Source organism: Xiphophorus hellerii, chromosome 6, assembly GCF_003331165.1.
Source record: "Xiphophorus hellerii strain 12219 chromosome 6, Xiphophorus_hellerii-4.1, whole genome shotgun sequence".
In the NCBI taxonomy this organism is placed as follows: domain Eukaryota; kingdom Metazoa; phylum Chordata; class Actinopteri; order Cyprinodontiformes; family Poeciliidae; genus Xiphophorus; species Xiphophorus hellerii.
In genome coordinates this window covers 1,680,426-1,705,201 of record NC_045677.1, presented here as the reverse complement: position 1 = coordinate 1,705,201, position 24,776 = coordinate 1,680,426, and the positions used below count along the sequence as shown (strand labels likewise).

Below are 24,776 nucleotides of genomic sequence, written 5' to 3'. Positions count from 1 at the left end.
CTCAGGATTTGAATTTTTTTTATTTTGTCTGCTAAATTTCTTGCTATATTTCTTCCTAAATATAGCAAGAAAGTCACTGAGTTGGCAACAGTGGGGTGAATATTGTTAACTGTAAACGTTCAGACCTGACCTGGTGGGCCGGTCTATCAGTCAAACCTCTCACTGAAGAGCAGAAGAGGACAGAGACTGATTTTTAAACTTTTGCTGAAGAAGATCAGATTAGGGGATAAGATGGGCTTCACATGTAAGTATCAGCAGATCACGATCCCCCAACATTAAGGAAATTGGAGCCCAGAAATCAACTGGTCGATAAATCCATTGGCCAATAAATGTATCCTATTATTATACATGTCTATAATGTAAACAGCACTGCCAGAGATGCAATAAGTTTATAGCAAGTGTGTGAATGATCTAATGATCGGACTGCTGATTGTAGTCCACATTGTTAGCAGGACTAAAGGTCCCCAAAACCAAATTTCTCTTAGGGCCCCATGGAGGCTTGGGCCGGCCCTGCTTCTAAGTATTGTTTCTCTTGTATAAGAGCTGTTACTGCAGTTGTGTAACTCAAATTGTTGATTTAGAAACTGTCTGAAGTCTTCTGCTGCTACTGGTTGTAATTTCTAGTGATGGCCAAATGAAGCCTCGTGAAGCAATGAAGCTTCCCAGCCCATTGCTTTGCCCAAAGGTTCATTATTCGGTGGTTCATTCATTTCTCACTTACATCTGCTGTTGAAATTATGGCAGCCTTGTCACTCAGATAGACATACTTCAAAAAATTAGTAAATGCAATATTGTCACAATGTTTTTGTCAAACTCATGTTTAGTAACAGGAGAGTCAATTAAATCCTATTTAACTAATCTTTTTTAGTTATTAAATTATTTGTAGTCAATCCTGGTATATGTTGACTGTCAGTGGCTCTTTTCTTTTGTCATTGACTGATTTGATAATAGAATTTGTTTTAGTGTATTCGGAGTGCGGTGCTTGTTGGGGCGGTTAGTATTCTTTGATTTTTGATTTGCCTCTTGAAAAACTAAAATTCTTCAAAAATTCTCTTTTTCTTGGATTTCTAGTTGGATCTGATCCCTTACATTTGTACTCATCAGGCCATAATTTTATTCTTCCAACAGCTTTAACTCTGTTTCTGCTGTGTAAGACTGATATATTTTTGCAGAACAAAGAAATAGTGGAAAATTCAAGAAGGTGAGAATTTTGGAGGTGAAGGGGTTAATTACTTTTATTTAAGAATCTTGTGAGCGATCATCTCGAAGTCTTCCCAGATGTCAGATTTTTTCTTCTTGCTGGCTTCATTTCAATCAAGTTTATTTGTGTAGCACATTTCAACAACAATGCCGTTTCAAAGTGATTTACATAATAAAAACACACAAATATAAAGTCATATACCATAATCAACAATTGAGAAAATTGTTGTTCCTTCATGTATAAAAGGCACCTTTTATACCGTTTATACATGAAGTATAAAAGGTTCCTTTTATTTCGGCCACTGCTGAAGACAAATACTCCTCTGATGCGCGATCAAATAGAATAACCCATGCCATGAAGCAGCACGGCTCATCACGCTTTTATTTTGAAAACCGACACAAATGAAGCAGAGACCCATGCAATGGACCTTACCAAGCTCCGCCCACAACCAACCCATGTGACCGCAAGTCTCACAAACAAAGCCTGGCAGCGCGTTGTTTCTATGTAAACATGACTTGATTAGTGCATCATTTCTACCGGATTTTCACAATATATCAGACCAAAAGTTTGGACACACAGTTGTGTCCAAACCTTTGGTCTGTACTGTATGTCTGAAGTTGAGATGACTTCATTTTAGTACTTGTCCATGTCTATATTGTAGTAGTACTTACTTGCTTTGTTTAATCCCACCCTAATTTGTTTGTGTCCAGGCTGAGAGCAGAAGGTGGTGGCGGTTCTCCAGGGGTGTTAAACGTCTCAGCTGTATTGAAACAGTTGTAACAATTGATGTTTGTTTTGTTTTGTCTCTGCCTCTCCTTTCTTCCGAGTGGGAAGCCTGTAAACAAGAACAGCTTTAGCGAACGAAAGAACAACCGCCGTCTTCTTTCCCAAACTCTGTCTCTTTATTACAAATTGTCAAAATCATGAAATAATGCAATCATACATTGAACATTCCTTTGTGCATTCATGTCCATGTGTCCTTCCATTGCTCCAAAACAACCATATTCCATCTACTTCAATAAACAACATCAGCCCCTACCAGCTGTGACAGCATCCAAGGGCCAAATCAAAACAATTCGACAATCAATTTAAATCTTACAGATTTACATAAAAAGAAAACCTATTTCTCAAGTGCAGTGAAATTTTAAGGCTACTAATTTCTTTGAATTGTAATAACTCTGAAAAATGTAATCATATTATTAGTTCTATAATTTAATATGGGCATATTTAGATGACTAGATCTAGCTTAAGCTAGTACAGTAGAATCAATTACAGGGTAGTAGGGGAAAAGTGGTAACGTCTATAATAAATGTTTGAAACTGATGAGAACTGATTTCCGGTACATGTAACAGAGAGTAACTTTAACACTTCCTATCAAAAGATAACACAACACGTCAGGATACCACCGTAACCTTAATAAGGTTGGGTCGGGGAGTGGATCGAAGTTTAGATACATGTAGCAAACTCTATAACGGCCGTTATAGCTAAAAACCGTAATTATGAAACAAAATCACTCTTTTTCCCTTGAACGTCTAAGCACGTCTAGCATGTAATTACAAAATCAGCACCAAATGAACTTGTAAATTTACATTTTAGCAGGGACAGTTTCCACCAGTTTCACACTAGTAACCTGTAAACAAGAACAGCTTTAGCAAACGAAAGAACGACCTCCGTCTTCTTCCCCAAACTCTGTCTGAGGCACGAGGGGGCGGGGCTCCTCACTCTAGGTCTCCTGGTGAAACGTTGTCTATAATTTGGTTCTTTTTTTTTCTTTAATTTGATGTGGTATTTTGGTCAATTTCACTCTAAAAAAACATATATAATGCATCGTAATACTAATAATTTATGTGGTGGCTTATACCCTTAAATTTTCTTGACTATATAAACAAATGATTATTACAATCTCCCACTTTCTGGTGTATCACAGGGGCACTCGTCCTTTGTGCTGTGCGACTGAGCGGTGTTGGGGTTTCTTCATGGTCGAGTGCATGTTCACAAGTGGTTGGGGTAGTTTTTTTTGTTTTTTTTTTCCATTTGTTTATTTTTCAGGAACCAGTTTCCCACACTTGGACTGCCCTCGCCCTGCTGGTAGGTCTCAGTGCTGCTCATTTCCCTTTCCCGTCCTATTGTAGCTTATTTAAATTTTAAATGTCTTTTAAACAAAACATGGAGCAATAAAATGTAACATTTTGTGGAATAAACTCTTGTTCTCATTGGTTTTCAAACCTTGAGTGCCTTACTGGTACTCATTTCTTTGGGTGCAATTCCCAAGGTGGCACTGACACCTTGTTACCCTAAGAGGTGCATTTTAAGGGGCAGGAGTATCAAGTTATTTCATACCTTTGTGTTGTCACATTAACTAAAACTTGCTTATTTGAAAGTGAATAACCAAATGACAAAACCATGAGAAAACTAAGCAAACGGCAGCTCACTCCTACAAACTCTAAGAACTTTTACAAAGGTGTATAGCAAAGAAATGGTGTGCACAGTTAAGATAAGCTGAAGATGCATAGCAGGAAGTCTATGTCAGTTTTTTTTTTTAAATCAATTACCTCCAGCAGTCCACCAATCAGACATCTCCACGGTCTTCTGGAAGCCAACCAGAAGACCGTTCACTTCAGACACCTGCACACATGTTTGCATAATTAACCTTACAATGTCAGGATATGTTGGAATGTCTATGGTTGCACTGAGTGACATTAGTGTTCTATAGGTCAGCTAAATTATATTTAAAGAAAAGCAGAAAAATGTTATGGAAAAAATATTGTTTTATAAAAGGCCTAGATTGTTATATCTATTATATCCTACTTAATATTTACGTGGTTTTGTGCCAGAGCCATGTGTTCACTATGGCTTTGGTACAATGATGTTTGGCCAAAGGCTGTTTTGTTCTTCATCTGTCCCTCATCCACAAATCCTGATCACACTTTGCAAGCACTTTGAAATGCCTTGCTGCTGAAATCTGCTATACAAATAAAATTTGATTTTTGATTTGATCACACTGAGGATGTTGAATGAGGAAGATCGTTTTAAGGGTCCGCTTCATTATTGTAAATGAGGACTTCTAACAAAACATGGAAAAATATGAATGTGGCAGTTTTGTAGGGGGAAATATCAGCACTCTGATTTAATCTGTGCCAGATAAATGTGTTCATCCAAACCTTGCATAACATTCTTAATTCAGACACCCTCGTATGTAAATTATGACATGCAGTAGAAGCTTGAAGGCAATATAAAGCACAAGAAAAAGGGAAAAACTGGCTATGTGAGAACCTTGGTGCAAAAAAGGAAAGGAAATACTAATCCTTTGGTTAGATAAAATGGTCACAAATGACAGCTGTACTTGACTTGTGTGACAGCATCTGTGGCTGTGTGTATTAATGAGAGAGAGAGAGTAGCTGGGTGGAGACAATATTATGTGTGCCTGTATCCATCCCATAATAGTTTCCATGTGATCAAGTCAGGCTAAACATGTGTGTGTGGCGCATGTTACCAAAGCTGCCGTTTCCTGATTGGACGCTGCCTACACATATTCAGTATGTACCCGCTGGCTCTGAGATTTGTGTATGACGGGGAAAGAGAGAGGGATAGTGGGATATATAAAAGGGGGAGGAGAGAATGACATTGGAAGATGAAATGCACAAACAAAGAGCAAATCTATTCTGAGCCAGGTGAGATCATACATTCTACAGCTGGAAGAGCAGGTAAGAGTCTATCAGTGTTCCATTTGTTTTTTGACTTAAAAGTTGTTTTTCTCTCTTTAAGCATGCTAGCTTGATCACTGAATGTTTTCTGTGACAGAGATTTATATATTTAGTTTCATTTACACATTTAAGACAAAAATATTGGTGGGAATGATGCAGGAAAAAATTATTCTAGTTTACATCTGTCAGTCATTCACCACTAAGATGACCAAAAGCTTAGTGTGTCTTAGTTGTGTTTTTTTTAAATTTTATTTCTTTTATTATTTATTTAATTCATTTCCAGTTGTTCTGTATCTTGGGGTATAATCTGTGTATCTTCTGTGGCTTAGCTTCTCCAGGTTCAAGGTTTGAGAAGGAGGATATGATTTGAGGGGTAATTTAAATTTTAAAGTATTACCAGCACATGCAACAAGAACCTTTTGTGTGTCCATATGTGGAGTTTGGCTCTGGAATAGTTTAAAGGCTGAACTGAAATGATGTGTAAGCCTAAAGCAGTTTAAAATAATATATAAAGGGATGGTTTATGATCAACATAGGAATGATGACACAAATTGATTATTAAATTTAAAATATGGTATACATTTATTTAATTTGCAATATAATTCATAGGTCATTTATTGTTTTAACTGGCATTTTGTTTGAGCAGAGTAGATGCTAACAGGCATAAGGGGTGGAAGTGTTTACTTATATCCACTAATTTTCAAACAAGAAACTGTTGAATAATGGGCAGAGGAGATGTCTTGAAGATTTATTAGTTCATGTTATTTATTTAGCTGATTCTGCTTTGTTGTCTTTCCATCTGATTGCTTTGTTCTTACAAAGGTCTGAAATAAACCTAAAACTAAACATTAAAAAATGCTTATTTGTTTTTAACTCAAAATATAATTTCCATATAATGTTGGAAATTATATTTTGATATTTTAAATATAAATGAGACAAATCAGCAGTTTCATGGTGGTGCACTGTGTAGATTGTTTGTGTTGTGGTCCTCTGTGATAGACTGACAACCTGTACATGGTTCAAATCATTTTCAATTCAGTTTTACATAGCTACGCCAATTCACACCAAATATCGTCTCAAGGCACTTTACAAAGAAAAAGGGGAAAAAAATATTTTCAATTCAATCACGCATACATTCCAAGTGATCCTAGTAATTAAACAGTAAAGTATGCTCAATGAATTATTCAAAGTAGTTCAAAAAGTTTTAAAGCAAATGGACATGGTGTGGCCTCATTTAACTGAAAGAGTGATGGAGATAGTTATCCTGTCCAGTTAATTGACAATGATGGATGAATTCAAGTTGTTTCAGAAAAATGTGAGGTTGTTCCTACACCTCTGAACTGGTCTTGCGTCAGTGATGAAGAAAGAACAAATGGAAGACAATGGAAATAGAGTTTAAACATAAAGAAGTACTGCAAATCAGGGAAACCAAAATATCACCTGCCCAATTTAATATAACCTGAGTAAAACCAAGAAAAAGATTAGTACACAGATTGAAATTGAATTTGAACAATCATTAAGAACATAAAAATAAAAAAGATAGCTTATGGATAAAAAAAAATCAGCTCATAAATTGATGTGTCCAGGGATCGAGTAGAGTGTAAGACCCCCTGGCCTCAACCTCCATCGACTACTGGAGACAGCCACCAGCCACCCTCCATGAACTCACACAGCATTAAGCTGGCTCAGGAGATGGACAGATGGATGGTCAGACTTAAAGTTACAGATATCTATCACTTGATTCCATTTTAACCTGGATGGGTCTAATAACATGTTCATGAGATGTATCAAAAATGTTCTTTTGATACATAAATCCATTGAATGCATTGCATTCAATGGATTTTGCCAACAGGGTGAATCAATCTGTTCTTTTGTTTTCATGTTATGAAAGAGACCTGTTAGCAAGGTCACTGTGGGATAGTGCATTGGTTCTAATGGGCTCTTTGCACGTTAGCCTCCGCGTACGGGGATAAGCGGCTCGGTCGCTAAGGGTCTATTGAAAATGGAATTTTACACTAGGTGTTTGCAGGGCGTGGCCAAGGTAACAATAATGTACATCTATCAGAAGCCCCAACAAGTAAGCTGGAGAAAGGTTTTAAGATGTACTCCTCGTTATACATTCACAGATATGAAGTTGAGTTTTACTTTCTTTGAACTTTGTGGCTAACATTAACTATAGCTTATGCTAGTAGGAAATATTCTTGGACATTTTCATTAAAAAAATGTGCTATTTAAGTATCTAAACATTTTAATCCATTCTAACGGACAATGTTTTTACTTTATTTTATATTTATTTTCAAGTATATTATGTGTGTTTTATTGTCGTTGGTGTCAAACAGAGACCAAGTAATGGGGTTACGGTTTGGGCTTTTGCTTCAGAAGCATAAAGAAGCACAAAAAGCCCAATGGCTTCGCAGTAGGGCAGCACTGGTGTCAGAGTTCGAGTTCAGCTGACTGTTCAAGTTCAAAGTAGAAAAATATGGCCGTGTTCCTTAAGGTCTCCGTGTTATTTCGTTTAATTACTTTTGCATGCTTCTTGTGAAGAGCTCAAATAGAATGGTGTTTACAGCAGTGTGTACAGGCGGATCAGTTGCTCGGCTGTCTGGCTCTATAGTCGGTTCACTTGTTCCCATAAACTCACTCTCCCCGGTAGTTGTAGGCTGAAAAAGCTGATCCGGAGTGAAGTGAAGGCTGCAAACTTTGCTGTGCCGCTTTTAAATATTGTCGAGACGAATATTTAAAAGCCACAGTCTTCTTAATTCAGGGTCATTTGTAAATCCAAGAAAAATTAAAAGCCCATTATATATTAAAGACAACATTGTTCATGGTATTGCTTTATTTGCTTCTGAAATCCGACCTTGTCTTTTCTAGCCGTCATGGTAACTGAAAACGGAAGAAAGAAAGCTGCATTTCGCTCATGCAGATATGACATCAGCGCCTTACGTGCAAAGAGCCCATTCTTTCACACATGCACATACACAAAGCGCACACACCGACTTCTGCAGCTCGTGTTAGACCACCACTACCAGTTGACAAATTTCACATACAGTACATGCATCAATGAAGTCATGAGACAGATTGATGTATCTATTTTATCCCTAAGGTATTTTACCGTATTTCAGCCAATACGGTAAAATACTGGCAGTTTTGGTTGCCAGAATTTTACTGTATAAAGATGGTAAAGTTCTGGCAACCACAGCTGCCAGTATTTTATCATAAAATAGAGCCTTTTTTTTTTTTTTTACAGTGTGGCAACCACAAAATACCGTATTTTTTACTAAATAGGGTATTTCCGTATTTTATTAAATATTTTTTATATTTTTTATATTTTATTAAACTTTACCATATTTATACAGTAAAATTCTGACATCCACAGCTGCCGGTAGAGACAATTAGAGACCGGTGTCTTTTATTTATTTTTTAACAGTGTGGAGATGAGATCATAGAAATATAACACGGAAACAGAAAGAGGCCAGAGAAATGAGTAGGTTAAAAATACTGAGGAAAATGAAAAAAGTTATCTGTAAATAAATTACTTTTAGAAAAATGTATTTATTTACACAAAGAATGTATAGAAAGGTAAGTAAATGTTACTGATGGACTTCTGCGTTGTGTGTATTACGTGGTGAGCGGACAAACCACAAGACACCAAGTCTGGGTTTGGAGGCGGTCTCCGTTTATTTAAACTGTCAATCAGGAGATATTAGCAGTAGCACATAGCATGTGCTCCAGTTCTCCAACCTGATCTATACAAAATAATAGTGTTAGCATGCATAAAATGTTATGAAGGCGTAATAGCAACTCAAATAAAAATATCCAAACATCTATCATTAATACAGAAGGAAAAATAAACATTTGAACAATATAAATGAAAGGATTATAAAACTTGCCTCTCCTCAGTGAAATGAATAACAAAAGGGAAGAGGAAATTAATAACTTAATATTTATAATAGTCCTGGAGAATACTGAACAAAAGAAGAAAGTAAGGCGGAGCTGGAGGACCAAACCTCTTATAGTAGACACAGAAGAACACAAGAACAGTCAAGTATAAGTGGAAAATACATTAAAGAACACATTTTGTGTAAATATACAACTATTAATATTGACCCAGTTGCATAAGGGAGCGACTAAAGTATCGGGAAAAAGTGAAGTGGACAAAAGGAAGTTGAAAGAATCCAACAAAAATTTGTAGCAAATATAATTGATAAACTTTGATCTCATAAGTTCTTTATGCCAACAAATCTAATTTTAATTTTGTATTTGTTGGTGTATTGCTTTGATAATACCATTTTTTTAAAGCAAAAGTTATATTTCTGTTTTTCTTGACTTTGGCAAGACAGCTTTCTATGTAACATAAATCATAGTTGAGGGAGGGCTAAAATATTTTATTTCTACATCCTACTTGTCGAAAAAGGTTAATTGGAGGGTGGTAATGCGGGATGTAGTGCGTCAGTGAGAGAAAAAACGAGGACAGAAAGAGATACAATAGCCTGTCAATAGAGATTTATCTTTTCTGCTCTAATTCACCTGCAGCGGAATAGCATACGTCGATACATCCTCTCTCTCTCTGTTCTCTCTCTACCTATCTCCGTCTCACACAAACACGCGCCGTGGCCGTGAGTTTCATATGCGTTCCACCTCCCGCAGCGAGTGGCCGCCTGGCTACTCGCGCTGCCGTTGGGAAGAGGGAGAGACGAATGCGCGCGCCGTGGCCGTCTGGAAATGATTTCGTTTTGGCTGCTTTGCTGGAAGCTGCTGGTAGGTAGATACAGAAACCCACGAAACACATGAAGTTGGTGAGGACAAAGCGTGGTAATGACTTCTGTGCCTTTTCTGTGTGCGGGGACAGAATTAGAGACGCTTGGTGGTATTTTGAGAATGATGCGCGAGGAAGGTTCTCTCCCTTACGGCATAATCAAAAGCATGGTTTTCTGGGCTTGTGTACTCGTGTCATGAGCTGGTCCCGAATTTCCGACACGCTCTTATGTAATACCCTTGGTGGACCCCTGGTGGCTACAATAGGTCACGCTTCATCGGTAATTTGAGCTGCCATACAATGTGCCGTGCTCATCCAAACCTCCAAAGCTAAGGTGGAAGATAAATTAGCAAAACAATGTTGCACAAAAGACTTATCCTTCAGGGAAAGATAAAATAAAAAGAAAAGAAAAAAAGCCAAGATAAATGTATATTCGCATTTTCATTCGTAATTTAATGTTTATCGAAAAGATTTGTGAAGCTGCTAATAGAAAATTAGCTTGATAGCGATATTGAAAAATTCACTTCCACAGCCAAACATTTATGCAACATACCGTCTTTGTATTTTGTGAAACTGAAACCTTTTAATGTTTACTTTTAATTTTCACTCACAAATACATTTGGTGCATTTCTTAGAAGGGATTTTTAAAAATGTTTTTTTTTGTCTGTTGAGTTTGTGTAATTATTGTAGGGAAATGATAAAAAAATACCTCCTTCATGGAAAACAAGGAGCACCTCTGAAATCTAAATATATGTAATTAAAATATATTTTTTATTTGGAGTAATTAAATAAATAACCAGGTGTTGGTTAAATTCCCAAAATAAATCTGAAAAACAAACAGTTAATTTCAGCAGTAGAGAAGATCTCTACCAAGTCATGAAGGAGAGGAATAGAAGGAGAGAATATGTATTTGTGAATTTTGCTTTGCCCCAAATTCCAACTTTAAATAGAGACAATTTCTTCATCTAATCAGATCAGACGTTGTTGTTCAAATGGCTGCTAGAAATTACATTCTAAGAAAATAGTTTCGAAGCCATGTAAGATTAGAGTTAAAGGGTGTATTCCTTTGCCAGTTCAGTTTAAATAATGCATCACACTGCTTTAGGCTTAAAGAAAAGTTGCTTAATCATAGATTTTGTGTTGCACCTCTGATGTATTTTTCTGGCAATGTTTGGGACACTTTCATGCAGCCATGTTTCTAATTTTAGATGGAAAAACGCCTTCTTGCAGTTAAAGAACATCATTCAGGATGTCAGCTCATTTACTTTAGAAGTGAATGGGTAGGATTCAGTTCAGAATAATAGTGTTACATGTGAGTAGTTTGATTTTTCTCCTCATAGTTGTGACCTCACTAAGAAGAAAATTACTTTAGCAGCTTGTCCTCTTCTGCATTTATACTTAGTGTTACCATAGAAACTTGTTCCATCTGTCACCAGCACATGGCTGGAAACACAGACCATAATAATCTGGATACCCACTCACTGCCGATGTGGCGCTGCCATGGCAACAATAGAAAGGCTTTAGTTTATAGGTCATGAAGGCTATTTTAATCTGCTCTCTGTATTGACATGTTTATGTGCTGTTATCTGTAAGTGAATGTTTCTATGTGAACATGGTCCATTGTGCAGCATCATTAAGAAAGTAGAGTGTATCCAGAAAGATTTTCTTTTTAAATGTACTGTTACTGCCCAAGGCCTTTCCTAACCTCTCTGTTTCAGAGCTCCTAATTGATGCTGTTTGGAAATGGTGGCAGCTGGCCAGTATCTCCAGAAGAACTTGAGATTCAGCTTAAAGATGCACCACTTGCTCTCATTCTGCTAAAACTTTTTTTTTAAATAACTTTATTTGTTGAGCTCTATTTGGTCTTGAAGAAATAGAACTATAATGGAACTGGATTTTATCAACTAGGGCAGTGTTTCTCAACCTTTTTTGGACCAGCGCCCCCCTATCCAGACCCCTTCAAAGAAGATTTGCACTGCATATTATTTTATGATTAAAATGCTATCATTATTGTTGCTGTTTTGATTTTTATTGCTGTTTATGTATTTATCCTCAAAAATCCTTAAAAGAAAAATACATTACTAAATTATTAATTTCCCAAAGAATAAAACAGCCATGTGAACAGCTGACCTAAGAACAGCTGAATACAGAGATCGACGGTATTAAAACACCGTGTATGTATGAAGGTTTTATCATCATTACATAATTGGTGTGAATGCACCAGTGGTGGGTGAAACAGTTGTCCAAACGGGTAACCCGTCAGCTTTTCAGTTCGCCATACCACACACAGACACACAAAAAGCTCATAAACCAGTGTTATGGATTAACTGGTGGCTAAATTAACTGGTGGCGGCAGCTGGGAAAGACTGATGATTGTGTGGCCGTGGCTTTTTAGGACTCATTTACTGAACCAGGAAGTAAACAATGTGATAAGCTTAAAAAACTACAAATTTTTGCAAAAATACTATCCGATTCCTTAAGACACCCATTAAGATCTCGGGAATAACTAATTAGAAAGACTTTTATTGGTCTAACATGGTATGTTGCCTTTTTTTTTTTACATTCATCTGCAAAATCACCAAAACATGTAAATTACGCAGAACTTGTCCTGATTTATGTGTTGCTTCAGAGGTTGAAACTCGTCAAAGGAAGATCGAAGTAGCTCTCAAGTAGATCTCAAAGCAATGATTAATCCCTGAAAGCTGACATAAATGTTGAAGAGCCATAGGATTAAAAATGAAACGTTTAAAAAGATCCACTGGCTATGTTGTTTGTGACATCTCCCTCATGCCTAGTAAATATTTCACTCAAGAACTTGCTAGCTGCGACCTGAGCTGTGGCCTCTCTAACTGCACATACCTCAATCCACTTCAAAAAATAGTCCACAAAGACCAGCAAATAAGCATTCCCTGATTAAATACGGGGCAAGGGACCCACAAAGTCCACTCCTGTGTATTCCCAGGGTTTTTGGGGCACAATAGGGACCATGAGACCAGCTTGTTCCTGTTGACTTGGTTTTGTGAGTTGGCAGACTGAGCAAGAAGTCATAACGTTTGACATCACCTGCCATGCCAGGCCAAAAGAACCTGTGTCGTAGTCTCATTAGTGTTTTGGAAACACCGAGATGGCCAGCAGTGGGGTGGTCACGGTAATAGCTCAGCAGGGTTCTATGAAGAGTTGTTGGGGCAAAAAGTTTAAGTTATTTTAATGGGTACAAGCCTCACACAGTCTTTCGGTCCCTGTAATACAGCAAATTGTCGTAGACAGTATATTGTTCATGGCATTTACTGTCCATTTGAACTGATGAGTCTGATTCAATGTCTAAGAGGATCTGTCCCGTCACAGGGTCGTCCATTTGTAGCTGCCTCATGTGCGAACGATCTGACAATAACACTGGGGGCAGGGAACGGAGGTCCAAACTGCCTATAACACCATGTTCTGGCATGATATCAGTGGGCGTGTCACTTTGATTTAGCAGGGTATTCCTGGAAAGAGCATCAGGAACTGCATTGTGTTGTCCTGGCTTGTGGACAATTGAAAAGTCAAAGTCTTGTAGTCTCAATGACCATCTAGCCAGCCGGCCAGAGGGGTTTGGACAAGACATAAGCCACCTAAGGCTGTTGTGGTCTGTGAAAACAGTCACGTGAAGGCCCTCAACATATGGCCCGAAGTGTTCCAGAGCCCAAATGATGGCCAAACATTTTTTTTCAGGGGTTGAGTATGGTTTTTCAGCCTTGTGTAGAGAACAACTTGCATATGAGACCACAATATCTCGGCCTTCTTCATCTTTTTGCATCAAAGCAGCGCCCAGTTCTAGATCACAGGCATCAACATGAACATAGAAGGGTCTAGCAAAGTCTGGAAATCTTAACACAGGGGCTGACGTGTTTTGGTCTTTTAAAACATTCATGGCTTGCTGACATTTGTCATCCCAGTGAAAAACAGCGTCTTTCTTTGTGAGCTTATGGAGTGGGTCAGCATGCCGTGCATAATCCTCGACAAAGCGCCGATAACAGCCAGTGAGTCCCAGGAACTGTCTGACCTGTTTCACTGTAAATGGTGACTGAAAATCAACGACAGCTTTGATTTTATCATGGTCAGGTTTTATGCCTGCAGGTGTGATGCGATAACCCAAAAATGTGAACTCACTCAGACAGAACTGACACTTTTTCAGTTTTAAAGTGAGGCCAGCTGCTTTGAGTCTGTTCAGGACCTCCTCCAAATCTTTCAAGTGCTGCTCGAATGAGGGAGATGCCACCATGATGTCATCAAGGTACACCACACATGTTTTGTAAATCAGGCCAGCTAACACAGAATTCATGAGCCTTTGAAATGTCGCTGGCGCATTGCATAAGCTGAATGGCAGCACAAGGAACTGGTAGAGGCCACAGTGAGACACAAAAGCCATTTTTGGTCGGGATTCCTCTGAAACAGCAACTTGCCAATATCCTCGAGCCAAATCCAGGGTTGAGATATACTTTCCTCTTGCCAGAAAGTCGAGGGATTCGTCAATTTGTGGTAATGGATAGGAGTCCTTTTGTGTGACTTGGTAAACCAAGGGTTTAAAAACCCCTATAATCCACACAGAATCTTGGATCAGAACCAGGTCTATTCATAATCACCACTGGAGCAGCCCATGGACTGGTAGAGGGTTCGATTATGTTGTCCTCCAGCATTTGTCACACTTGATCCTCAATCAAACGCTTTTTGGTTGGTGATGAGCAATAGGGTGGAAGATTTATGGGCTTGACGGTTTTGGTATTGATCACATGTTCCGTCATTGCAGTGTGTCCAAGATGTCCATCAAAAGTGGAGCTGTGGTGGGAAAGAAGATCATACAGATCTGATTTTTGTGTTTCCACCAGGCTCCAGAGTGGGGCCCCGGTGACCCACGTCCGGGCGAGGGAACACCAAGTCCATTGTTATAACTCATCATCGGGGTCTTCGGGCTACACTTTGTCTGGTCCCTCATCTAGGACCTGTCTCCCTTGGGTGAAGCACCAGACAGCATAGCTCCTAGGATCATTGGGGCACTCAAACCCCTCCACCACGATAAGGTGACAGCCCAAGGAGAGGCTAAGGGAAAGTATTGTGTAAAAAATCTAGTCCATTAGCAACCATGGCCTACTAATTTTTTAAACATATTGCTTCAGTTCATGTTGTTGAGGGTCTGCACACCTCTCTTAGATAGCTATCCAACATCTTGAAGCACATTGATTCTTCTTCTTAGCCCACTAGATCTGCTGCTATATCTGGGAGCACTGTCCTGCTGATGACCCAGTTTTGACCCCAGTTTCAGCTGACCTATAGATGTCCTTGTGTCTCTAAAATGCTGTGTTTTACAGATGAGTTCTTGGATGATGCAGTAACTTCAGGTTGAAAGTAAAAACATTTATAGTTTATAGTTATTACTTTTTAAATAAACTAAAGTATTTTATTATGAGGAGAACAGGTCAGTGATAGGAGAGTCAAGTGGAGCTTCAGGGTGTGAAGTCATAAAAAGTATATTAATTATTACAGAACCAGAAAGAACAGGTGAGGATTGATGTCAGGTTGATTTTTTTTTTTTTTACTTTTCAATATTTTTGTCATTATTTCTATAAGGGTAATTTTTAGGAGATATGAAAAGAAAAGGACTTGAGGAGAGGTTTTAAAATAAATGAGTGAAAACTTTTTCTATAAGAAATGGGTTACACAGTAAATAGAGTTGAGATGTATAATAATATATACATCTGTCATGATTCATGTTCTGTCCTGTCCATGCTGTGTGTAAACACTCATTCAGTTCACCTGCCACACCTGCTGATTGCTTACCTGTTCCACCTGGTCCCCGCCCTACTTAAACTCCTCTCAGCCTCTGCCTCCTTGCCAGATTATCGACAGCCACAAGCCAGTAGAGATCCAGCGTTTCCTTAAAAGCCTTCAGTGTTTCTTCGACCCTTTTCTGTCCACGGATTGACCCCCCCTGCCAAGCCCTTCACGGATCCCAACTGTTCTGGATTTCTGGACCCTGACCCAAGCTTTGCCTCACGACCACCGACTATTGCCTGCCCCTCAAGCTAAGTTTGCTCTCTCTGCTCTCCTGTGTATGACCTCTGCCTGATTATCATCTTAGTCCCTTCCTGGGTGTTGCCTGTTGGATCTCCTTGTGGAGTATTTCATTGGTTCCACGGCAGCCTGATCTTCCTGGGTTCTCTGCTCCACCCGTCCATTGCACTACAGGCCAGTTAAGCTGAACATTTCTAAGTTACCCCTCTATCAGTGCATCACCAGCCTTCTCTCCTCTCTTCTCAGTGCTGTGTTGGATGACCACATCCTGAGCCGCAACCAGTATCTGAAAATTTAATTAAACTTTTTTCCTTTGCAACTCCTGTGTGTGGTTGAATTTCCGGGTCCCCACCCAGTGTCCTTACACAGTAATCTGGCCACTATGGACCCGTCACCCACACAGGAGTGGCGTTCAAGTGTTGAAGGTGCTATTAACCGCCTGGAATCTAACATGCAAGAAATGATGACCATGCTTGATAAGATGTCCTCCACCTCTCCCCCAAAAAGTGCCTCTTCTCCTAGCCCCAAGGCTTCTACGTCTGCTTACCAGGTCTCGCCCATTCATGAGCCCCGCCTGTCTCCACCAGAGGTGTTCAAGGGTGAGCAGAGTCAGTGTCGTCCCTTTATTACTCAATGTGAAATTGTCTTTGAACTTCAACCATCGTCTTTCCCCACTGAACGTGCTAAGGTAGCCTATGCTATTTCCCTCCTCTCGGGGAAGGCCAAGTTATGGGGTACTGCTGAGTGGCAGAAGAACTCTCTCATGTGTTTTCGTTTCAAGGACTTTTCCAAGGAACTAATCAGGGTCTTCAATCCAGTTCTGCCTGAGAGGGAGGCTGCACGTGGTTTGCTCAAACTCAAACAAGGCAGGAGGCGAGTCACCGAGTACATTATTGACTTTCATGCTCTTTCTTCAGGAAGTGTCTGGAACGATGAGGCACTATGTGATGCTTTCTACCAGGGGCTCGGTGAGGAGGTAAAGGATGAACTGTCTACTCGAGATACCCCTAAGGATCTACAGGAACTGGAGACTCTAGCCACAAGGATTGACATGAGGCTTCATGAGAGAAGGTTGGAGAGGAGTACTTCCAGTCGTACTTACCATGTTGAACATGTTCCCAGGCCACAGCCATCAGTCACGGCTCCACCTTTGAGTTCATCACCTACCTCTCTGGCGGAGGAGCCGATGCAGATTGGCCGATCGCGCTTGTCCCCACAAGAAAGGGAGCGGAGACTTAAGAGAGGCCTTTGTTTCTATTGTGGTGGAGAGGGTCACCTACTTCGTCTGTGTCCAGCAAAAGACCAAGCTCAGTAAGAGGTTCCTGCTGAGCCAAAAGCGATTGAAATTCTCTTCTTTCTCTGTTCTGGCCACTCTCCAAGCTGATGGTATTACCAAACATCTTTCTGTCTTTATAGATTCAGGAGCAGACACTGAGTTCATGGACCGCGGTCTTGCTGAATCTCTTGGCATCAAACTCCTTCCCACCTCTAAGTGTCTGGAAGTTTTGGCTATTGATGGCCACATACTTCATCAGGTCTCCCATGAAACAGGTCCCATTAAGTTCAGTATTTCTGGGAATCACCATGAACTCATTTCCTTCCTAATAATTAATTCTCCTGACCTCCCTGTCATTTTGGGAGCCACTTGGTTAAGAAAACACAACCCTCACATTGACTGGGTTAAGGGCGAGGTGTTGGGCTGGTCACCATCTTGCCATTCCACTTGCCTCTTAGCTGCTTCTGTCCCCTACTCTGTCCCTATCAGTGGACAGGAGTCCTTCCCCAACTTAGCCAAAGTACCTGCTGTACTTGTCAATGATGTCCTCATGGACATGGTCGGTCATTTTGTTTATGTTTATCTGGATGACATTTTGATTTTCTTCAAGGATCTCACAGCCCATCAAACTCATGTCCGTTCTGTCATTCTCCGCCTGCTGCAGAATAACCTGTTTATCAAGGCAGAAAAGTGTGAGTTTCACAAACCATCCACTTCATTCCTGGGCTTCATCATTTCCCCTAACAGGATCTCCATGGATCCCAGCAAGACGGACACCATCAAGAATTGGCCCCACCCACAAAACCGTAGACAACTCCAAAGATTTCTGGGGTTTGCAAACTTTTATCGTCGGTTCATCCGTAATTTCAATTCTGTGGCCTCTCCACTTCACGCTCTTACCTCATCCAAGTTCAAGTTTGTTTGGGGTAAGACTGCTGCTCTGTCCTTCAATCACCTTAGGAAGGCTTTCACCTCTGCTCCTGTCCTCTGTTCACCAGACCCTTCCCGCCAATTCATTGTTGAAGTGGATGCGTCTGACTCAGGGGTGGGAGCCATACTCAGTCAAAGGTGCACTGATGGCAAGACTCACCCATGTGCCTTCTTTTGCAGAAAACTGTTTTCTTCAGAGACCAACTATGATGTTGGTGACCGTGAATTGCTGGCAGTCAAACTGGCACTTGAGGAGTGGAGGCACTGGCTTGAGGGAGCTAAGGAACCCTTCGTGGTTCGGACTGATCATAAAAATCTGCAGTACCTCAAGTCAGCTAGGAGACTCAACCCCAGGCAAGCCAGGTGGGCCTTGTTCTTCAGTCGTTTTAATTTTTCACTGTCTTACAGACCTGGGAGCAAGAATGCTAAGCCAGATGCACTCTCCAGGCTTCATGAGACTATGAAGGAGGGGCAAGGGGCTAAGCAGCAGGATTATGTGCTCCCCACATCTGTGTGGCTAGCAGTTTCCAAGCTAGACCTAGAGCAGAGAATAAGAGAAGCCCATCAACAAAGCCCAATCCCTGAGAACTGTCCTAAAGATTGACTGTTCATCCCTGAGCACCTAATTCCTGAGGTACTGTCATTTTGCCATGAGTCTAAACTTTTCTGTCATCCGGAAGTCACTAAGACCCTATCAGTGATCAGAAGTTGTTTCTGGTGGGGAACCATGCTACGAGATGTTACTGAGTTCATCAAGGCGTGCAGAGTGTGTTGTCAGGCTAAACCATCCCGTCGGCCACCCTCTGGACTTCTACGACCCCTCCCTGTTCCACACCGCCCATGGTCCCACATATCCATGGATTTTGTGACTGGTTTGCCCTCTTCCAATAACCATTCTGTCCTTCTCACAGTCGTAGATCGATTCTCTAAGATGTCCCACCTGATACCACTTCGCAAACTGCCTTCATCCAAGGAGCTGGGAGGGATTCTGGCCCAGGAGGTGTTCCGCCTTCATGGTCTGCCTACAGACATTGTTTCTGACAGGGGACCTCAGTTTGTCTCTAGATTCTGGAAGGAATTCTGTGGTCTTCTGGGTATCTCGGTGAGTCCATCATCGGGGTTCCACCCTCAAACAGACAAACGGAGAGGATCAACCAAGAAGTGGAGACCAAGCTTCATATGCTCTGTGAACATGATCCCTCTTCTTGGTCACAAAACCTACCATGGGTGGAGTATGCACTCAACTCTCTCCCTTCTAATTCTACAGGCCTGTCTCCCTTTTACACTGTCTACGGTTACCAGCCTCCTGTGTTGTCCCTTCAAGAACGGCCCATTAGAGTTCCTTCTGCGCATGCCTCTGCTTTGAAGTGCCAGCAGGTATGGCGTCAGGCCCGCAGGGCCCTTCTGAAGACCTCTGCTTTATGTTCCAGATTTGCAAATCGTCGCAGAGTCCCAGCACCCACCTACCTCAAGGGACAGGAAGTCTGGCTATCCATCAAAGACCTTCCTTTGCAGATTGAAAACCGCAAACTAGCTCCTCGTTTCATAGGACCCTTCCCGATTTCCAAAGTGGTCAACCCTGTGGCTGTTTGGCTACGCCTTCCCAAGACTCTCAGGGTTTGTCCCACCTTTCATGTGTCCCGTGTCAAACCTGTTTTCACTTCACGGTTGATACCCTACTCCAGAACCCCTCCTCCCACCCGGTTCATCGATGGAGGCCCTGCTTGCACTGTGCGCCGTCTCCTTCGGTCCAGACGTTGGGGTCGGTCCATACATTACCTGGTGGACTGGGAGGGATACGGGCCAGAGGGCCCGTGTCCCTGTTACTGTCATGATTCATGTTCTGTCCTGTCCATGCTGTGTGTAAACACTCATTCAGTTCACCTGCCACGCCTGCTGATTGCTTACCTGTTCCACCTGGTCCCCGCCCTACTTAAACTCCTCTCAGCCTCTGCCTCCTTGCCAGATTATCGACAGCCACGAGCTAGTAGAGATCCAGCGTTTCCTTAAAAGCCTTAAGTGTTTCTTTGACCCTTTTCTGTCCACGGATTGACCCCCCCTGCCAAGCCCTTCACGGATCCCAACTGTTCTGGATTTCTGGACCCTGACCCAAGCTTTGCCTCACGACCACCAACTATTGCCTGCCCCTCAAGCTAAGTTTGCTCTCTCTGCTCTCCTGTGTATGACCTCTGCCTGATTATCGTCTTAGTCCCTTCCTGGGTGTTGCCTGTTGGATCTCCTTGTGGAGTATTTCATTGGTTCCACAGCAGCCTTATCTTCCTGGGTTCTCTGCTCCACCCGTCCATTGCACTACAGGTCAGTTAAGCTGAACATTTCTAAGTTACCCCTCTATCAGTGCATCACCAGCCTTCTCTCCTCTCTTCTCAGTGCTGTGTTGGATGACCACATCCTGAGCCACAATCAGTATCTGAAAATTTAATTAAACTTTTTTTCCTTTGCAACTCCTGTGTGTGGTTGAATTTCCGGGTCCCCACCCAGTGTCCTTACACATCTGCAGATCAATTGTTAAAATTCTCATTGTGTATGATAAAAACATACAGTTTTATCTTTAGTTAGTTCACATTCTGATACTGTGTATTACTGTAGTGTCTGTTGTAAATCCATGAATGCCATGCAGGGACATCATGATGCAGAGAGTCAGAGTGGGAGAGAGACAGGAGCACATAAAAATGGAAAGTGAGACTGAAATGACTCAGTGAGGAGCTAAGATATCTGTTAGATGGGAAAAATATCATTTTTATTTACTCTTGTAGGGCAAACCGTTGCACTGATTTACAGTTGTTCAAGAAGAACAAAATTTGTTTTTTAGATTTTATTTTTGTTGGTCAAACTACTGTATTGAGTTTAAAACTGCTAATTCCTATTTTACTAGCTGTTTTATGTAAGTTTTTAGAAAAAGGCAGAACCAGTTCCATTGCCAGTCAATTTATTCATCCATCCATTTTCTAACACCCTTGTCGGGCGAGGTGCTGTTGCCTGTCTCCAGCTAACGTTCCGGGCGAGAGGTGGGGTACACCCTGGATGCTAGTCTGTCATAGGGCAACACAGAGACAGACAGTACAAACAACCATGCACACACACACACTTACACCAAGGAGAATTTAGAGAGACCAATTAACCTAACAGTCATGTTTTTGGACTCCGGACCCGGAGAGAACCCATGCATGCACAATGAGAACATGCAAACTCCTTGCAGAAAGACACTGAGCCAGGAATCAAACCCAAGACCTCTTGCTACAAGGCAACACTGCTACCACTGTGCACCGCAGTCAACTTGTATCAATCAATCAATCAATCAAATTTTATTTGTATAGCACATTCCAGCAGCAAGACATTTCAAAGTGCTTTACATCATATCAAACACAGAAACACAATGCAACATAGAATCAACAATCAAAACACAACATTAAGTAAAGTTACATCAATAAATTTGTAATTGATTACGTTTCAAATACAATCCTAAACAGGTGGGTTTTTAGACTAGATTTAAAGGAAGTCAGTGTTTCAGCTGTTTTACAGTTTTCTGGAAGTTTGTTCCAAATTTGTGGTGCATAGATGCTGAAAGCTGCTTCTCTGCATTTTTGACCAATAATCAAATGTATTTTGGCCAATAAAATGTATCAGAATCTGATAGTGTACTACCAGAGTATTTAGCTTGCTAGTTGTGAGGCAAACTGTAAAGTAAGTGTGCAGTCCTAGAATGACAGTCACTATGCTTGATTAAAGAGTCAAGGCATTTTGTTCCAGATTTAATGGAAAAATATGTTTTTTGGGGGCAATTTGCCACCTTGAGATCATAAAACATATACACACATATATATGTAGTATAGTTAATTTAATACCAGGGGTGACATACAGTAGTTACTTTGAAAAAGTAAATTGGTCACTCAATGACAAATCCATCAAATTGAAAATGTGCATCTCTGTTCACTCCATTGTTTACATTTGTGTCGCTGTTGTTACACATGAGACACAACTCCCCAACAAAAAAGAGGAAAGCAACAATATATGTGTTTACTAAACAAAATTAGACTTAGACTTATTTTATTGTCATTGCACAAAGACACATTAGTGAAATTGGCAATGAAATATCATTGCTTGGCCACCAGAGTACACACAAAGACACAAGTGTGCCTGTAATATAAGAAGACAAATTATAAAATTACAAATATAGTAACACAGTATCTTAGATACATAACTTTAATCTGATTACTGGATTTTAAATAGCAATATGTTTGACTACTCGTTAGAAGGGATCAGATTATTGTTTATGACATTTCTGCTCAAGCTATTTACGGATCTGTCAGATTTCTGATATGTGCCACCCCCAATCATAAACTCGTTCCTACTCATTTGGGGATTATATAAAAAACCCCCAATAATTTATTATTTTTAAAACAAGCTCTGATCATGGACCCTCTAGTTGGTAAGAAGTACTGTGATCTTTAATTTATTCCTAAATGAATACTGTTGTTGAATATTATTATTCAAGTGTAGATGTGTGCAATATAAGCTGATCATTTTTGGCATTTCAAAAAATACTAAAGATTTTTTAATGTTTATTTCCGCAGAGAGCTACAGCTGGGTTTAAAAGAACGATACCTGAACTGACGGACAGAAACCACGACAACAGCCCCTCCTCCAACAACAATCTTGCCTGTGACTTTTCTACGCTTGCATACCCACGGAATCTGGTTGCCATGGAGATTAGTCCCTCAAGTACAGCAACAGACCTAGAGACAGATAATTTCTTTAACTGTGGCAATCAGGAGTTACAGGAACTCCCAGATCCAAAAGTTCCAAAAGTGGAAGCAGTGGTAGAAAACAGAAATGAGAAAAGAGATGAATGTGACTACCTTTATTTTATAACTGAAGAGGAGAAGGGAAAGGAAGTACAGGATGACAGTGAACAAGAGGAGGAAGAAGATGGTGGGAGAGTAAAAACTGAAGGGGAAGATGAAAGAAGATGGGAAGTGGAAGGACAGGATGATCTAAGAATAGACCTAGAAGGAGATATTCAACAAGGAAGAAACATAGTTGAGCACAGAGGGAGAGTAGAGGGGGAAGATACACAAAAAGAAGAATCAGAAAATTATATTCTGGGGAAAAGAGAAATAGAAGGGGCGGATGAAGGTAGAGAAGGCACAGATAAAGTAAATATATGGATAACAGGAATTCTGGGAGAAATTAAGCGAGATGCTTCATCAGATCAGATTTTCGTTAATGAAAATCCACAAAGTTTGTTGTCTGAGCCCTCAGTTATCGCTTCAGATCCACCAGAATCCACACTACAGGAGGCCTGGAGACATGACTTAGACAACAGAGATGATCTCAGTGAAAGCCACCTCAGTGACTGCCTCAAAGCAGAGCTGGCTGTTGTGTACTCAGACAGTGATGTTGGGGAGGACCAATGGCTAGCCTTAGCTCATCGTGATGAGACTGACCATTCAAAAGAAAACAGAGATTATGCTGATGACACATGCATTGCACAGAGCATGAAGGATGATGAAGTGGAAGAAGTACAAACTGAAGTGTTGAAGTTGGAAGAAGGAGAGGTGAATAAGCAAAATGAGAAGAAGAGTAAAGTCATGGAGGACAGTGAAGAACAGATGAAGTCAAGAAGAGATCTTTTCCTGCACTCTCCTTCGGTGAGCTCCACAGCCAGCTCAACCGACCCTGATAGGAGGGTATGTCTCACATTATTCATATATTTTCTACCTGCCTTGTCCCCTGCTGTTCAGTGTCCCAAAGAGCTGGAAGCTAAAGTTGAGACCAGATATTGGCAAAGATGAAAGCAAAAGAAACACAAACTAAAATTTCTGCTGCACATTTTTGCTGGTTGATTGACACCAAATTTGTTTGATTTTGTACATGTGAGTGGGGGGTTTGTTGGCCTCTGATGACATCTGGAAACTTTTTCATTAGTATCTTTAAAATGATAGTGGCGCAAATAAAAAAATTTGCTGCACAAACAGCACAAACATTTGACATCAATTTTGTTAAATTTGAAGAAGGTGGGGAGAGGGGGCAGCTTCACTCAGGTTGCACTGATCCATGCTGCACTGCTCAGTGGAAATGAGCCGTTAGCTCCGTGCTAAGTGCTTCCAGTCAAGCATGATTGAATGCAGTGATCTTGTTTAGTTTAGCAGTGTATTTACACTATCAAATTCTATTCAGTTCAGTTTATCTATATAGCACTAATTTACAACATATCTCATAGACACTTTGCAAAAAAAGATCAAATAGTAATTAACTCATTTAATTATCCAAAATAGTTTAAAAAGTGTCTGACTAAGGAAACCCAGCAGACTGCATTAACTTCTGGCATTCACAAATTTAAATGTCAAAACAAAAGTAGAAAAAGAGTGTAATAATCGTTTCAGTGTTTGCCCTCATTGTTAATTAAACTTTACTGATGTTACCACCAAATAACAATTCTTATAACAGTAAAGAAAATTCTACTGCCCATCACTATAGAACAGCTCTTTAACTATCTGAAGTGTCTGTTGATCACAAACTAAGAGTGCTGTACAGTCTTCTAGGAAAAATCTCTTCAGTTTTAAATCAAACAGCAGTGTACAAACTTCAAAACTCATCACAGATTGTCAGTGGGACTAAAACATGCAGAAAGTTTATTCTTTATTTTGCAGGCTGAAAAAAACTGACTAACCTTTAAATCTTAAAGCATTGATGAAAATAATATTTATTGTGCTTTGGTTGAGCAATTTTTGCTGTAACATAAAATAATCACACTTAATCTGATGAAACACATATTAACATATTATTTAAGGTTACGGTTGTCTGACTTGTGTGATTTTGTGTTGCCCGGTGATGGACTGG

The 24,776-nt window shown here is 40.3% G+C and overlaps 2 protein-coding genes across 6 annotated transcripts in view; one reads left to right on the top strand and one right to left on the bottom strand.

Moving 5' to 3' along the window:
* agla (amylo-alpha-1, 6-glucosidase, 4-alpha-glucanotransferase a) overlaps positions 1-2,155 on the bottom strand; it is a 121,362-nt gene extending 119,207 nt beyond the window's left edge. Inside the window, exon 1 of the mRNA XM_032565093.1 lies at positions 1,873-2,155. The gene's annotated coding sequence lies outside the window, so the exon portion shown is untranslated. The remainder of the gene's footprint in view (positions 1-1,872) is intronic.
* Positions 2,156-4,586: 2,431 nt separating this feature from the next.
* Positions 4,587-24,776, top strand: part of LOC116721385 (uncharacterized) — a 63,382-nt gene continuing 43,192 nt past the window's right edge. For 3 of the 5 annotated variants that reach the window (XM_032565065.1, XM_032565068.1, XM_032565066.1), the window contains exons 1-2: positions 8,575-9,663; positions 22,508-23,623. In XM_032565065.1, the coding sequence (XP_032420956.1) occupies positions 9,628-9,663; positions 22,508-23,623 (1,152 nt within the window). In that variant the 5' untranslated portion in view covers positions 8,575-9,627. Of the gene's footprint in view, positions 4,906-8,574; positions 9,664-22,507; positions 23,624-24,776 lie in introns of those variants that run through there. The other 2 variants (XM_032565069.1, XM_032565064.1) reach the window with 2 other exon arrangements.